Genomic DNA, 14733 nt, shown 5'->3' with positions numbered 1-14733 from the left:
TACTATTATATATTCAGTTTATTACTAAACAAAATAGTATGCAGTTCTTTCACCCTTATAACACAGTTACACACATGGGACAACCAGTGTGATATCAAATCCTTATTCTCTTGGCATAATTTTGTCTGTTTGCATGACAAATGTCTTCCTACAACTTCAGCAGCATATAAAGGAATCATAAAGCCCTGTTACTGAGACACACCAACTGCAGTTTTACATCTTGCACAAGTGACACATGTTCTCCGCTACTTGAGCCTCAGAAAGTAATGAAACCAAAGCTGTATTGATGTCAGAATAAATCTGTGTCCACTTTGGCCTTTTCAGTTGAACTGTGGGCATAATGTGTGTTCTTTAGTGTGACTCTGGTCGTATGCTCAGGATTGTAAATTTTGCAGAGGAGTTGTTGACTGGTGCTTTGGGTGACCATCAAGAATAGAAGTGAATGGTTGGTTTTAATTTTCACTGCTTTCCAACAATTCTCAGCTGTTTTTATTTTTGCTTACAAAAACAGCCTTTGTATCTGCTGTACGTGGGTTTTTAGTGTAGACAATCTAAAGTGATTTTGTAGTATGTATTCAGATATCATTTGTTTAAATACCAGTGCAAAGTTTTACCTACTTAGTTGTTTGTTGGACAAATTCTGCTTCTTCTGTGTGTGCTACAATTATGAAATTTTGTTTTGGAGCTTGCTGTTGATTGTTAACATTCCTTTCTTGTCTGCACAATAGATTTTCTTCTCAGTAGCACTACGTAAGCTGCAGTTAAAAGACTGGCCTTGTCAGTTGGAGCTTCTGTATTAGTATGTAGGATGGGTGTAACTATATGTTGATAGAAATATTCTAGAAAAATTATTGTACTTCAGGGAGGGTGTCTAAAAAGTAGCTGATTGCAGCAGCAACGGGTGTTACTTGGTCTTACTTGGCCGTGTGAAATTGTCCTCTAATGTTTCGGTATTCATCTTTTTAAATTGCCATTAGTTCACCAGGCTATTAAGAATTGTTCTGTACTGTATTAAATGGAAATTTCATTTGGTAAATTTTTCCAATAACTTTTCATCTGTATGGGAGATTATGTAATTAAGCACACAGAATTAGTGAGCAGGATTTTTAATGTATTTGTTCAAATTTCTGGTAAGAATTCTGGACATAATCATGTTATAGAATCAGTATTTATGGATGGTAGGGATGTTTTTCTGTCTTCCCAGGATGTTTTTCTGTCTTCCCAGGATGTTTTTCTGTCTTCCCAGGATGTTGTGTTACCAGACACAAGTACATGACCAATAGATGAAAAGTCAAAAGGAGCCATTACAGAAGCACAAGTCTTGTATTAGTCTCCTTAGACTTTCTTGGATATCAAATACCTGGAAAAAAAATTAGTGAAGTCCAACTTAGAATTCTTGCTATTTTTTTTTTCTTGCAGACTTAAAAGCCCTTCGGCTTCATTTGGCTGAATAGTCAGCACGGGCAATTTTCTGATCTGCAGAGCAATATCAAGAATTATAATTCAAGAATTAGAAACAGTGGTGTCTAGAGGTTGTATGAGTTTTCTTATTGGAAAACTCTTTGACAATCACAGGAAATCTTCAGCTAGATTGAACTTTATAGCATTGTTTGCTGCACTTCAGTTTGGTTTTGTTTTGCTGAATCGCAAGTCTTATCAATATGATAAGAAGAGTATGTGAATTGTTTCTCATAAACCAAGAGATAATTGTGGCTTTAAAAGATTTGTATAAAGATTTTATAAGCCGTTTAGGTAAAAAATTAGGAAGTTTGGAATGGCTTTACAGCTTAGAAGGCAGGCACAGTATATATATTTTTTTAATTAATCCCAATTAATATATCTGGTCTGCCTGGGGTATTTTATCTTTTTAAAACTGAGAGGTGTCGGAGGAATGCTGTTCAAACTGTAAAGTAGTAATGCCACAACCTATACATCATATCCTGCAGTTTTTATCACCAGGTTATCAGAGTAAGGTGTCACCTGTTCTGTGATTTCTAACCGCTGTTCTATATTCTGTTTTAATGTAAACCTCTTAAGCGTTTCTTGCAGCCAGTTACACTGTGTGTTCTCATCAAGGCTACTGTTATAAATGGCATGCATGCATATTTATGTGAATGAGTCAAAGACATTTGTAAGTCACATCCCTGCATTCCAAATGAATTCTGCATAAACAGTACAACATTTCATAACTACTGATGACATTTGAGTGAGTAAAAGTGGTGTTAGTTCTTTATTGGTTTAAACAGGTATGGTTTAGGAGAGAAAATTAAACTTTTATATCACTGTAATGTACCTCCCAATATGTTGAGGTGCAGATGTGAGATTTCTGTCTCTATAAATTGAATCTGTGGTATAAGTAAGGTCATTGGAAGCCTCCTGCTATTCCAGGCTAACAAGAAACAAAACTTTGCTAGCTTGAATACCAACTGCCCTTGGTTCAAACTTGTAGGTATGAAACCATTATCTTCCTTCTTTTCTGATGATGTAGTATGCATTATGCTTGGTAAAAATAAATTAATGAAAAAATAACCTACAATTTGAGGAAGATCATACCGGACCTTTAGATTTGTTACAGTTAGCATAAGACGCCAAAACTTCACTGAAATATGTGCAAGGCAGGTGGAGGAATCGGCATGTTTTGTGGTCTGCTGTGCTGACATGTTTGTTGCAATTCTGTAACAACTTAAATTTTCCTGAAAACACATCTCTGAAGAAAGATGCCAACTGAGCACTGCTGTAACCTCAAAGGCCTCAGTAATGCGGCATTTGTATTGCATGGGGTGATTGTGTTGTTTTTATATACTTCTAGAAATGACTTTCAGAAATGTCCCAAACATTTCCTGATGAAGGAGTAAATCTGAAAAAATGGTCAACTTCTGATTTTTCCTTTGTAGCTGAGGGACAAGTAAGATATTTAGGTTAAAAATAAATCAATCTAAAGTAACTGCCAGATATGAGGCTATTTATTTTGAGCTGTGACCTCGCTTCTGTGATTTTTTCCACGTGCTTGCTTTGTGAACAACTTGAATTCTGATCAAGTCTTTGAGTTTTTCTTCAGCTTGTTTTCAGATTCTTTTTTTTCTGGACCATGCAAACGTGAGCATCCAAATGGAAACTGGCCTTTCTAAGTAGTGGTGCATTTTTTTTTCCCCAGTTAAAATTTTGGAGAGAACTAGAGACTGTTCATACACCATCTGTTTGCATGTGAAAGATTTAGAGGGGTGATACACCCTGCTTTAATTTTCTTTTTTTGTTAATAGTCATCCAAGAAATGACAAATGTGGTCCTGGTAATAGGGGATCTTCTGCTGCTTTGTCATGGGAACTAATGATCCACTGACTTGTATGGGTAATCAATTAATGTCTTGCATTTCCTATAGAAAGGCTCTGAACTTCTACTTTTTAATTGTGTGTTCATTTTGTGGGTAATATCACTTTTTTTAAAAATAGTTGTTAGAGATTCTAGCCTAAATTAGTCATTTTATGTCAGAGCCAGTGACTGATAATTTTGTGATAAAGATTTGATGAAGATGGTTCTCCATTTTAATCCCTGAGCTTACGAGATGACTGAGTCCAGGCTGAGATACAATGGGTTATGCAGTTGATTTGGGAAGTTCTTATATGTATTTCGAAAATGAATAATCAGTTTTTACCCTTACATTTGAGCCATTATCTGCTACAAATATTGAAGCTTCTAGGGTTGCCTTAGGTATTTAGTATTTTCAATTATGTACATGTTAAGATCTTCAGGAAGCTCTTGGTAATGTAAAATTAAAGCCGGATCTTAGGAAACCTGAATATAATATGCGTTTAAAATTGATATATTTAAAAATTCATAATAACATCTCTTTCATTTGAAGCTATAAATAAGTATCAAGTCTTTACATGTAAGCAATATGCATAACTTTTCTGTATTAAAAGATTTGCCTTATTATTAAATTTAAACAGTGTTGTTACTTCCTTTTGACAATTGCATGACAAATTTGACACTTAGGAAGTCTGCAATTCTGTGCTAGTAGGAAAGCATCTCAGCTGACTTTAAAAACATAGGCTGTATCTGAGAGAGAAGTTCTAATTTCAAAATAAATCATGTTCATATTTATATATCCATTATCACTTAAGATAATTCACTTCAGACCAGAAAATTTGCTTTAGAATTAGTGACCATTTGCCATTATTGCTTGGTCTTAATCAAAATGCCAACTAGTAAGAGAAGCTGCTGTGCTGCTTTCTTTGTAATTACTACATTTTTACTTGCAGTTCAGTGATATAATAAAACTCCCGATGCAGTTTGGCTTTTAAAGACAAACTTGATATATTTCTTTTCAGTTTGTTCATAGATGAATGCCAAATGGGCAAGTGTTTAGCATGACTTTGTAGGATCAGATGTTTGTTTTTCCCCCTAAGGAGAAACTCTTTCTTGGGATAAACATCATGGAAGTGTGATAATCCATCAAGCTGAAACCTGTTCTCTAGTGATGGATGGATAGATTGGTAAAGTAACTCAATAATCTTCATTTTTTTCAGGTTATTCACAGATCAGTGAGCATTGTCGTTAATAAAGCTATGGAATGCTTTTGTGTCCTTGCCCACATTATTTCTCAGAATTTGACAGGAAAAGACTTTTAATTTGGGAATAACCTTTGTTGGGAAATGCATTCTAATGCATTGTATGAAACTTTTAAAATACATTGCAGTTCTAGAATTTATCTTTTTTTCTCAATGAGACATTTGAATTGTTTACAAATATGAGAGCTTTTCTTATACTTACTGTTTCACTTGCAACAAGTATAGTCATTTTCAAAAGTTTGTACTTCCTAAAGGCCTTCAGCTAATATTAGGATATATCACGTGGAATGCTCTGAATCATAAGAATGTTGACAAAATGTATATGTTTTAGAGCCCCAGCTAGATGTGGAAAAACTTTCAGTGGTGAAATTGTATTATAGGAATTGGAACGTACTCTAATGCATTATTTTGGTATTATTTATCAGCCATCTCCTAATAAGCAAATTACTCTCTGATTATGTGGGTAAGCACAAAATGTCTTATGTTAAAGGATTCAGACATGTTGATGTATTACAGCATTATGAGCAGATCTATGGAAACAACCAATGTGAGATGTAAATGCTAATGTAGTTTAGCAGAGTCCATTTTGATTGAAGTAGAAGGCAGAGAAAACTAGCCTCCGAAACATTACTAAATTAGTAATATAGTCTGTCTTTAGTTAAGATTACTTGAATTTGGAAGGGTTTTTTTGGAAGCCAAGAGAACATAGATGCATTTTGTAGATGACCTAATGCTCAATGACTGGTTTCTGCAGTTGCTCTTTTTTGAGTCTGTGCCCTACAGTCTGAATCTCTCAGCTTCCTTCTTGAGGGCAAAACTGTTGTTTAATTGCAGATAAATGACGTTTTTTGAGGAATGGCTTCTTCTCTTACAAGACATATAGAGCTTACAGCCAAACAGGTCTCGTACTTTCACCTTCCGTAGAAGTTTGTGGCTAACAGCTGTCACAAAAGTAGAGAAACCACTGAACAATTTTGTGGGTTTTTTCTTGTCCTGCCTTGTGGTAATGTCTTACAATTTACACATGCCTTTGGGCTTAATTAGTAGGATACTTCCTAATTACATAGTTGAATATATTGTCTGGTGGATCTTTACCTTACTGACTTAAAAATCGTCTGTTTGAGTATAGCATCCAAGAGAATGCTTATTAATTTGTACTTACTTTTAATTAGTGTTAATTGCAGTGTCTTGAAAAAATCTTTATATAATTCTCCCATTTACTAAGCCTTAATTTTTTTTTCTTAAATTCTGGTAATTAACAGCTATGGTGATACAAGTACATCTGTGATATGGCTAAAGTGTGTTATACTTTATTTTGGAGCTTTACATAAAACTCAGTCAAGAGCATGCAACTTAATTGTAAGTTAATTTTGTAGTAACTTTACCTCTGAAGCCTGTTCTGAAATACTTTTGCAAAACAAGATGCACAAGTATCGATTAAATTCATTGAACATACTATTTTGAGTAAAAATGTCATTATTTTAAGGAAGAACATTGGAATGTTGTGGTTTTTGACCTTTCAAAATCTTGAGCCGCTTTATGGCTCTGTAACTACTTGTATTAGACCTGGTCCCATTCTTTTACCTGCAGTTTTGAATCTATGCTCAGAAGGTAGCAGCCTCATTCTTTATCATATTGATCATCATCTTTGCAGTGTGTAGTTTTTCATTACAATTTCTGGAAGTACGTGAAATTTAGTACTGTATACTATTGTATACTGTGTTAGTAATACTTTATTAGTAATATCTGGTTTTGCTTCAAGAAGTGACCATGCTTTACCATATAGATTTATAAGACTTTTTGCCGGGTATAGTTTTACACCAATAAATTGTCATAATTCTTTGTAATTTACAAGTCTTTGCTAAAATCTTTGTAGTTTTCACTCTTCCTGAGGTTTTCTTGTAATTAGTGTATTTATATATTATTGTATTAGCTTAGTTTGGTACTTTTCTGTAAACCTACAATTCCTTCTAAGTATGGCTGAAATCTGAACTATTTAAAGGCATGAACAGGAATACATATTTCTCTATATAACATTCTTAAACCCATACAATCAAGAAGAGCTTGTTCTTAGTTCTGCATGAGAAGAGTTTGGTGAAAATGAAGGATACAGAGGTCCTCACTTTACAGAGGTCCCTCGCTGTTATTTCAGTGTTCCAACTGGGAGCTCTGCCATTGTAGCAGCTTCTACCATAGCACTGCCAGATCAGAGGTCCAGAATTTCTGTCTTGCAATTCTAGGACAGATGCCAAGATCTGGTAGAAGAAGCTACCATGCTGTGTAAGTATAGGCATAAGAATTCTGGTTTCTGCAAAAAACTTTCTGGTGGTTTTCTTAATTGGATTTGTTAACTAGGATGACTATAAATTCATTAGGACATTTTTAAAACTCTGAACAGGAATGCTGAACAGAGTCCTCAGGCAAAAGAGTAGTTAATGCTGTCTTCATTTGCTTGCTCTAGAATTTGTTGTCATTTATTATCATTAACTAAAAATGCCAGAACAGTTCTAGGTGGCAGTATTAAGGATTTCTTTGGTGCTGGTTTTTACTTTTTTTTTCCTTCTCCAAAGTGATTGCTGCACTTAATGAAATTTGTCTTTCATATGGGATCTGTTTTGAAAAAATTAGTTCTTTTAACAGTAGCTGCTGTAGTTAATTCATTTGTCTGTATTCTACTTTTTAGTGTTTTTAAAACATAAAGCAATATTGAAGGAAATGCTTAGGTCCTAGAGACCTTTTAGAAACAGAATTTAACATAAAAATGGGCACACTGGTTGGTCTGTGTGGGGGAAAAAAATAAATTGAAAGAGAACTGCATTACTTCAGGCCTTGGCATGTTTTTCTTTGATCTTGCTCCAAAACCTTCTGTGTTGGTCATATAGTATTCATCTTTTAGAAAATGGTTGTTCCAGAAAGCTGTACAGTTGTCAAGAAAAATATTTCCTCATTAATCCCTCCACACGGTTTAGAAAATGGAAGACAAAATATATGCCAGAGATAAAAACTTTTTCATATGAGTGAAACTATATTTCGTGATATAGTTTTCCACCTCTTTTTTGTAGTTTCAAGTTAAGGGTGGTCTGCAAGTTCAGGGTGTTTATAATATCTCAGTGTTGGAAATAAAGATGTCAGATGGAGAGATGTTCTATTTTTGTTCAATTAATATCTCAGAGCATTACATCAAAGTGGTAAACTCCTCATGTTGCAACAGATGCAGCAACCCTGAAGCCTATTTTTCTCTCGTGTTACATTAGTGTTTAATTAAAGAAAACAACTAGTTGGAGTCAGTTACTTTCTGTGAAATGTAATGAAGATTTATTTTGTAAGTGACCTTCACTGTATTAGCTGAAGCAGTAATCAGAAAAATTAATAGAATAATCCAATTATATACAAACTCATAAATCATCACAAATGTGTTGTCAAAAATCAAAAAGCTTTTAATATGTACATTTGCTTCATAGCTGTATTAACAATTACACCTACTGGTTCTTACCTTGATGGGAACTGAAATGGCATTTAAAGGCTGCATATGAGGGAGGGCTACCAGGCCAAAATTTTTCAGAACTGTTAATTTAGTTGTGATAAGATTTGATGTCCCTGGGGCAGAGTTGAAGTAGAGTACAGTGTTCTTGTTATCCTTCAGCAAAACTTAAAATATTGTTGTAGGCAGTAGTTAATTAGAGTAATATCAGTTTAAATGCCTGTCATTCAGGGTTAATGGTATCAAAGAGTTCCCTTGTGCTTGGAGTCACATCTTCTTGAATAGCCTATTGTATGAAAGTAACATTAGCGCAGTGATTTCACTTTTGCCATAGATTATTGGGTCGACGTTCAGTTAATATTTCAGCTTCTATATTTAAATAATTTCGGCAAGTTCTTCCTAAATATGAAGTTTTCCAGGCAGGGCTGTTTTAATAGGTATTTTGGCTCTGCATGGTTGTTTAATACAATACAATCAAAATTCATTCCTATTTTCATTTAAAAAGAAACACTTTCTGCTGGCCTACTGTGAAAACAGGTCATGCCCTCCTCAGCTGGATAGCAGACTATTGTTGAAAATAAGTAATTTGCGTTTTTGTGCAGCCAAGCAGCAAAGTTCTTTCAAAGCATGTTAGTAAAATAAAGTGTGTTTATTTATATTAAAAACAAAACAAACAGCCACCAATCTTTACTGTAGTTGAAGTGAAAGGAAATGTATAGTTTCTACAGTTTTTAACTAAGTAACCTTAGTTCTTGTTAGGAAACACTACAAACTTTTTGTTATACCGTATGAAATAAATGTATCAGAGTTTTTTGTTTGTTTGTTTGTTTTTTTAAATCCTGATACCTGTTTTATCAGCTTAGAAGTCACTCTTTGCAGCAGCATGGACAGTGAGCCAGTGTCTCAAGGCCCTGTAATAATTCTTCAGCGGTTGTTATTTTGTATTGTGTTCAACAACATCCATACAACCATGAGCAGGATTCAACGTGATGAATTTTGCTTGGACAGAAGTGGTGCTTCTAGGGTATTGGATCTTGTGATTTGGCAAAAAGCAAGTAAGAAATATTGTTTGCATTTCCATAAACCATTTGTTGGAGTACAATTTGTAAGAGATGTGGGCTGTTGACACACTTCAGCCATTGTCTATGCTGCATTATTCATACTAGTTAAAAGGTATTGTGGTTTTAACTGTCCTTGAACTATATAGCATGGCTTTCCAGTGCCAATACATTTTCTGTTTTTGGAAGTCAAGTTTACAACGTCAAGCTTTTCTTTTCTTCCAAGTTTATCATCCATGAAAGTTACATATGTGACATTACTGACTTGGATTTGTTCTTATGCAAGGTGTCAGGGTAAAAAGGCAATGAATGTTCTTCAGTACTGCAGAGTATCTTTAATATGTAATAAAATATTTCTTTCAAGGCATCATAATATCAGTGTGAGGTTCACAATCTCTTCTGCATCCCTGTTTTTTTGCAGTGCCTCATTGCATGGTCACTGAATTGACGAAGAAATGTGGATGAGTTACAGCTTTTATCTTTATTTTCTATGGAGACTACTATCTCCTGACAGACTGTTTTCTGTGAGCTTATCTTGCAAACAAACAGTGCATACAGCGGTATGATAGGGAAGACAGAAAACAGTTTTGCAGAAATAGACTTTCTTGTACTTGTCAGTTGGTATCTTTCATTAAATAAAGTAAGGCACATTTTTAACAGAGGAGAATAAATGTCATTTTCACTTAGAAATATATTCACATTAAAATGTGCTTTTGGTTTCACACCTGTGGAATAATTGAACTTCATCAGGAAATTAGAACATGACAAGCATTGGTTGAACAATTAGTGTTAGTTCTGCATACTTACTGTAAAGTTTCAGTAATACTTGTAAGTTGGAACTCAGCAGTAGTTGGAATTCAGCAGTAGGTCTGAAAATTGGTTACCAAACTGAGAATTCAGAAAATCCTTTTCCTAAGAATGGATGAATTAGATTTCTTTTTAATTATTTTTTACTCCATATTAATTAAAACAAACAAAACAAACAAACAACAACAACAAAAAAACCTACTCTTCTGTTTTTAAATAATATATGATTTATTGGGATTCACTGAAGACTTGTAACTTAAAAAGCCACAAGTTGTAAGCCATGAAGTTCCCACGCTCACCCTGGAAGTCGAGGAGAACTACATTCCAGCAAGCTACCTTGCCTTCCTTAGATTAATGGTGCGCTGCAGCTGGGCTGCTGCTTAGCTAATGCCATACAAGTATTAGAAATGTGTTAGCACTAATCTTTTTAATTACAGTGTAAACTCTATTAAAGAAAAAATAGGATTGCACATTTCTTTATTTTAAATGCAACACCTACACTGACTCTGTTAATGAGATAAAAACTAGAAATGACATCCATTATGCCCTCCTACTTTCAGCTCTGTCCATTCATCTGTGAGCTGAAAACTAAATAGCTGGGTCACACTAGAATTTAGTGGAATAAAAGGGATGTTAACTGGAAAACTTAGACTATCCTTCTCAGATATGGTAAAATGTGACAAGTTTGTAGCATGTTCAATATTTTAACAGATTTTTATGTTTTCTTTATTCTGAATAGCAGGTATCACAAAAAGGCATGGGTTTATTTAACTTGTAGGAAGAAGGAAGGCTTGATAACATTTGACAGTTACCTCAGCAGTTCTCTCTGAGAAGAGGATACACAGTTTATGCCAATATGAAGATTGTATTCTTTCTTTTCTGCATTCATGAGATCAGTGATAGCTGATTGAAGTGAATGATCCATAGGAGAAAACAGAATAACAAAGATTCCCAAGATACATCAGACTGAACAGGATGAACTTGAAGTTTTAAGGGATCAGGGACATCTCCCCCATCTTCCTTCTTCACATATTTCCACACTGGCTGGAAAATTTAAAAAGAGAGATTGTTATTCTTTCAACATAATAGGAAAAATATTTCATCAGTGATTGTACTGTTGTACCTTTTGCTACACTGAGAACTTCATCCTGTCTGTTTCATATTATTCTTACAGTAAAAATATCCTGAAAATAGTGCACTGTTAACAAAAAAATAAGGACTGAATTGTTGTCCATGCTTTTTTGGTGGCATTTTCAAGAATGTTATCTTACTTTAAGATTTTTTAAGGACCTAGGGTTAAAGCTTTTTAGAAGTAGTGACATTGCAGCTATTTGAATGTTAATGTGGTCCAGTTAAAACTTTGGGCATCTCTTAACAGAAATTAAGCTTTTATTTTATTTATTTATTTATTTATTTATTTTGTAGTTGTTAGTTATCTTGTGTCTCATCATATCATCTGAAAACTAATCACCAGAGGTTTAGCCTGGAAGATCCAGGAAGTTAGGATGGGGAGATAAACCCGAGATTGTGTTTGTCACCAGACCAACTGAACTTCTACTGTGCTGCTTTATGGGGGAACAGTTTTGAATCTTGTGCATAGGACAGATTCACGTGGAGAAGAGCTTTGGTGAGGAGTAGTGTGACATCCGGGCTAGTGATGAAATCTTGCAGTGGGCTCGCTTCATGTGAAGGCCCAGATTTCATTCAGGTGCTGTCATATTAGTTCTTTGGATATGGAACAATGAAGATGGCTCACTGACCTTTCTAAAATAAGGAAACCTGAGTATGATTTGTTTTAGCAGATTAGTCTCTGGTCCTAGTTATAAGTAGTCTGCAGTGAAACGGAGTGGAGAATAGAAGACACGGGTCTTAGAGCAGCATGTTTCTAAGCAGGAATGCATGCAAGGTGTAGTTGCAGGTTACCTCTTAGAATGAGCCATGTTACAAATGCTGTGGTAAAACATGCCTGTTGAGGACTGAGTTTGAGTTGTTGACCCCTACTGCAGCAAGTGTCATTCTACTGAATACGTCCCACTGCATCAGTACTATCTGACCAGATAATTACAGAATCTCTTATGAAAAGCTATATCCTGTAACAGTTGGTATCAACACATTAAAAAGTAACTTCCTAACACTTTAAATAAAATAAATTATGATATTTAACTGTCAGTCTCCTTACAGTATAAAAACAGATGAGTTGTAGTTCTGGCTTACTGTTTAGATAGTGTAATTTACTTTCTCTTGTGTGATTGGGATCTGTTCCTAAGTAGAAAACTGTTCAACAGCTTAGTTACTGTAGCAATTTAAAAACTGACTTGTGAATCTGGTTCCTTCTTCTGATTAGAACTTTTTTTTCTTGTTATTCTGTACATAGCAGCTAGATATTAACATTTGCAGAACTTAGGGAATGACTGTTTGTAAGAGGACACTAAGATTTTAAGTACCCTTTTCTGTTATCCTCAAAATTTAAGCTACTCATAGCCAGTGAAGTGCCTATACTGCTTAGTGTCATGTATGAACTGAAAAGTAATCCCCACAGATTCATAAGAATAAAGGAATAATTTTTGAATCACATTTAAAATTCAGAGAGGAATTTGGTTTGGTTACTGTGTGTTCTTCTCATTCTATACCATCTGCAGTGTAACATGGTCAGTAGTTATTCTGTTTGTCTGCAGTAAATAGGCACTTTTCCTATTTTTTGAGGATTGAGGATGATAATAGAGAATGAGTTCTTAAGCTAGTGTAACAATTTAGGAGACTGTGATAAATGCAGTTTAAAAAAAAAGGTGAACAAACGTTTTGCAAAACTACATGGCAGTATGCTTTTTTTTTATAAAGTTTTGATCGTCTGATTCAGAAATGGACTTGTCATTAAGAATGTTGTACTGTGACAGTGTGCACAATACTTTGCCTTGCTCACTTGGCTTATGGTTAGTTGTGATGGGAATAACCTTTATTTTGTATGTTCCTAGGATGTGTGCTGTATTTGGTGGTATCTATTGTCTTCGCCATTCTGTGCAGTGCCTTGTAGTGGACAAAGAATCAGGACGGTAAGGATAATATAAGTAACCTTCTGTTTATATACAAAATACAGATGAAAAATGTGTTAGGTCAATTTAAAAAAAAAAAAAAAAAGATTTTTCAAAGATCCTCCTTGATATTAATAACACATCAACCTTGATTAAAAGTAATTTGTGTATAGGTCCTCCAGAACAAGGAAAGTGGGTCTAGAGTATAGAAACTAAATTAATTTCCCTGTGATATTACTACAGCTCCTGATCACCCAAGCTTGGAAGACAAATCATTTCAGCTGCCGGGGGCTGGTGATGAGTGATGTTAGTTTTCCTTGTGGCCTTACCTACTCTAATTGATTTTCATCAGATGACAACAAAGCCCTCTGTTATTGCGTTTTTAAAAATGGAGCTCACCTAAAGACTCATCAGATTAATCTCTGCTGATAATGCATGTCACTCCAAGAGAAAAGACTTTAATGAGTTTTTAGGTAGATTGTTATCATAAACTATGCTGCCCTCTTATTCTAGGATAAATTCTTTTACAATATCAGGCCTGTAGGCAGGCTTAAAGTTGAGCTAAGAAAAATCAACCTGTAGTTTTTTCCATAGTGGCATTATTTGACACCTCAGTAGGTTATCATGGTGTGTGTTATGAACGTTCTATCAGTCGTTAGACTACCTGCAGACTTTGACTCTCTTAAGATTCTTTTTTTCGATTTTCAGTTGTAATTGAAAACTTGAAAACATTCTGTAGAAAAAGCAAGCTAGAAACTATGTAGGAATATCAGTAGTTTATCTTGCTTGCAAATAAGTTAAACAAAATACACATAGACAAATTGTGCAGTGTTCATGACTAGTTTAGAAACATTTTTCACAGAGTTCCAAATTTTATTAAGGTTTTAATTTTTTAGGTTTTTTTTCAGTGTACACGTGACAATTCATACTTATAGACAAAGCCTTGATTTTCATCTCAAACTTCTTACTGTTTGTTTAGTATTTTAATCTAACCCTAAGTATCCACAAAGTTCATTCCGACTCTTCTCCAGACACAGCTAACATTCTGTCTGGCTCAGAAAACGAACAAGCAGTTCAGTATCTAGATCAACTGCTTTTCCACTGTTTTTTACTATCTCTGATATGCAGAGAGCAGTCAATGATAGTCCCAACCTCCCCAGTTATTTTTAGCGTGTTATTCTATCCCTTTTTGAAAGTAAGTTTCAGAGGAGACAGCAAGAAAGTATGCAAACTCTTAGATGTACTTGTTTTAAAGTTTCATTAATTCACTTCCGAATTTCTACTTTTTAATTATCTAGTCAGATTATGTCCAGTGTTCTAATATATATTCAAAACTTTCTGTGCTCTTGATGGAAAACTAAGGCGTTGTTAGAAAATAAAAACAAAACAAAACAAAACAAAAAAGAAACAAAAACAAAAACAGCATGTTGCTTAGTTTGAGGTTAAAGCAAATTGAATGTATTGATGATTATTATTATTTTTTTGTTATTTTCTTCATTTTTATTGTAGGTCACTTATTTGGCTTTGTCTGATGAACTTTATCAAATAAATGTCTTTTATTAGTATTACTTTTAAAATACGTTTCCAATTATTTAATTATGTCTTGAAAATGGAAGAGATATGAGAAATGGAAATTTATACATCTGTAATAAAAAGATGTAGCAAACACACAGTAATTTACATATCTGTCTTGAAATACTGCATACTGGCTTTGTCAGTGCTGGTAAGTCCATTTCAAGGATGTCGCCCTTAGTCCATTAGTTTGGATAATGAGCCCTATAAAGTACATT

General features: G+C 34.3%; 1 protein-coding gene across 1 annotated transcript in view; it reads left to right on the top strand.

Annotated features, from left to right (window-relative positions):
* CHM (CHM Rab escort protein) overlaps window positions 1-14733 on the top strand; it is a gene marked incomplete at its 3' end in the record, with an annotated part of 55959 nt that overhangs the window by 27363 nt on the left and 13863 nt on the right. The window contains exon 9 of the mRNA XM_079542040.1: window positions 12887-12964. Within this exon, the coding sequence (XP_079398166.1) occupies window positions 12887-12964 (78 nt within the window). The remainder of the gene's footprint in view (window positions 1-12886; window positions 12965-14733) is intronic.

Source organism: Tetrao urogallus (assembly GCF_951394365.1).
Source record: "Tetrao urogallus genome assembly, chromosome: 13".
Lineage (NCBI taxonomy): Eukaryota > Metazoa > Chordata > Aves > Galliformes > Phasianidae > Tetrao > Tetrao urogallus.
The sequence above is the reverse complement of the archived record's forward strand: the minus strand, read 5'-3'. Positions and strand labels throughout refer to the sequence as shown.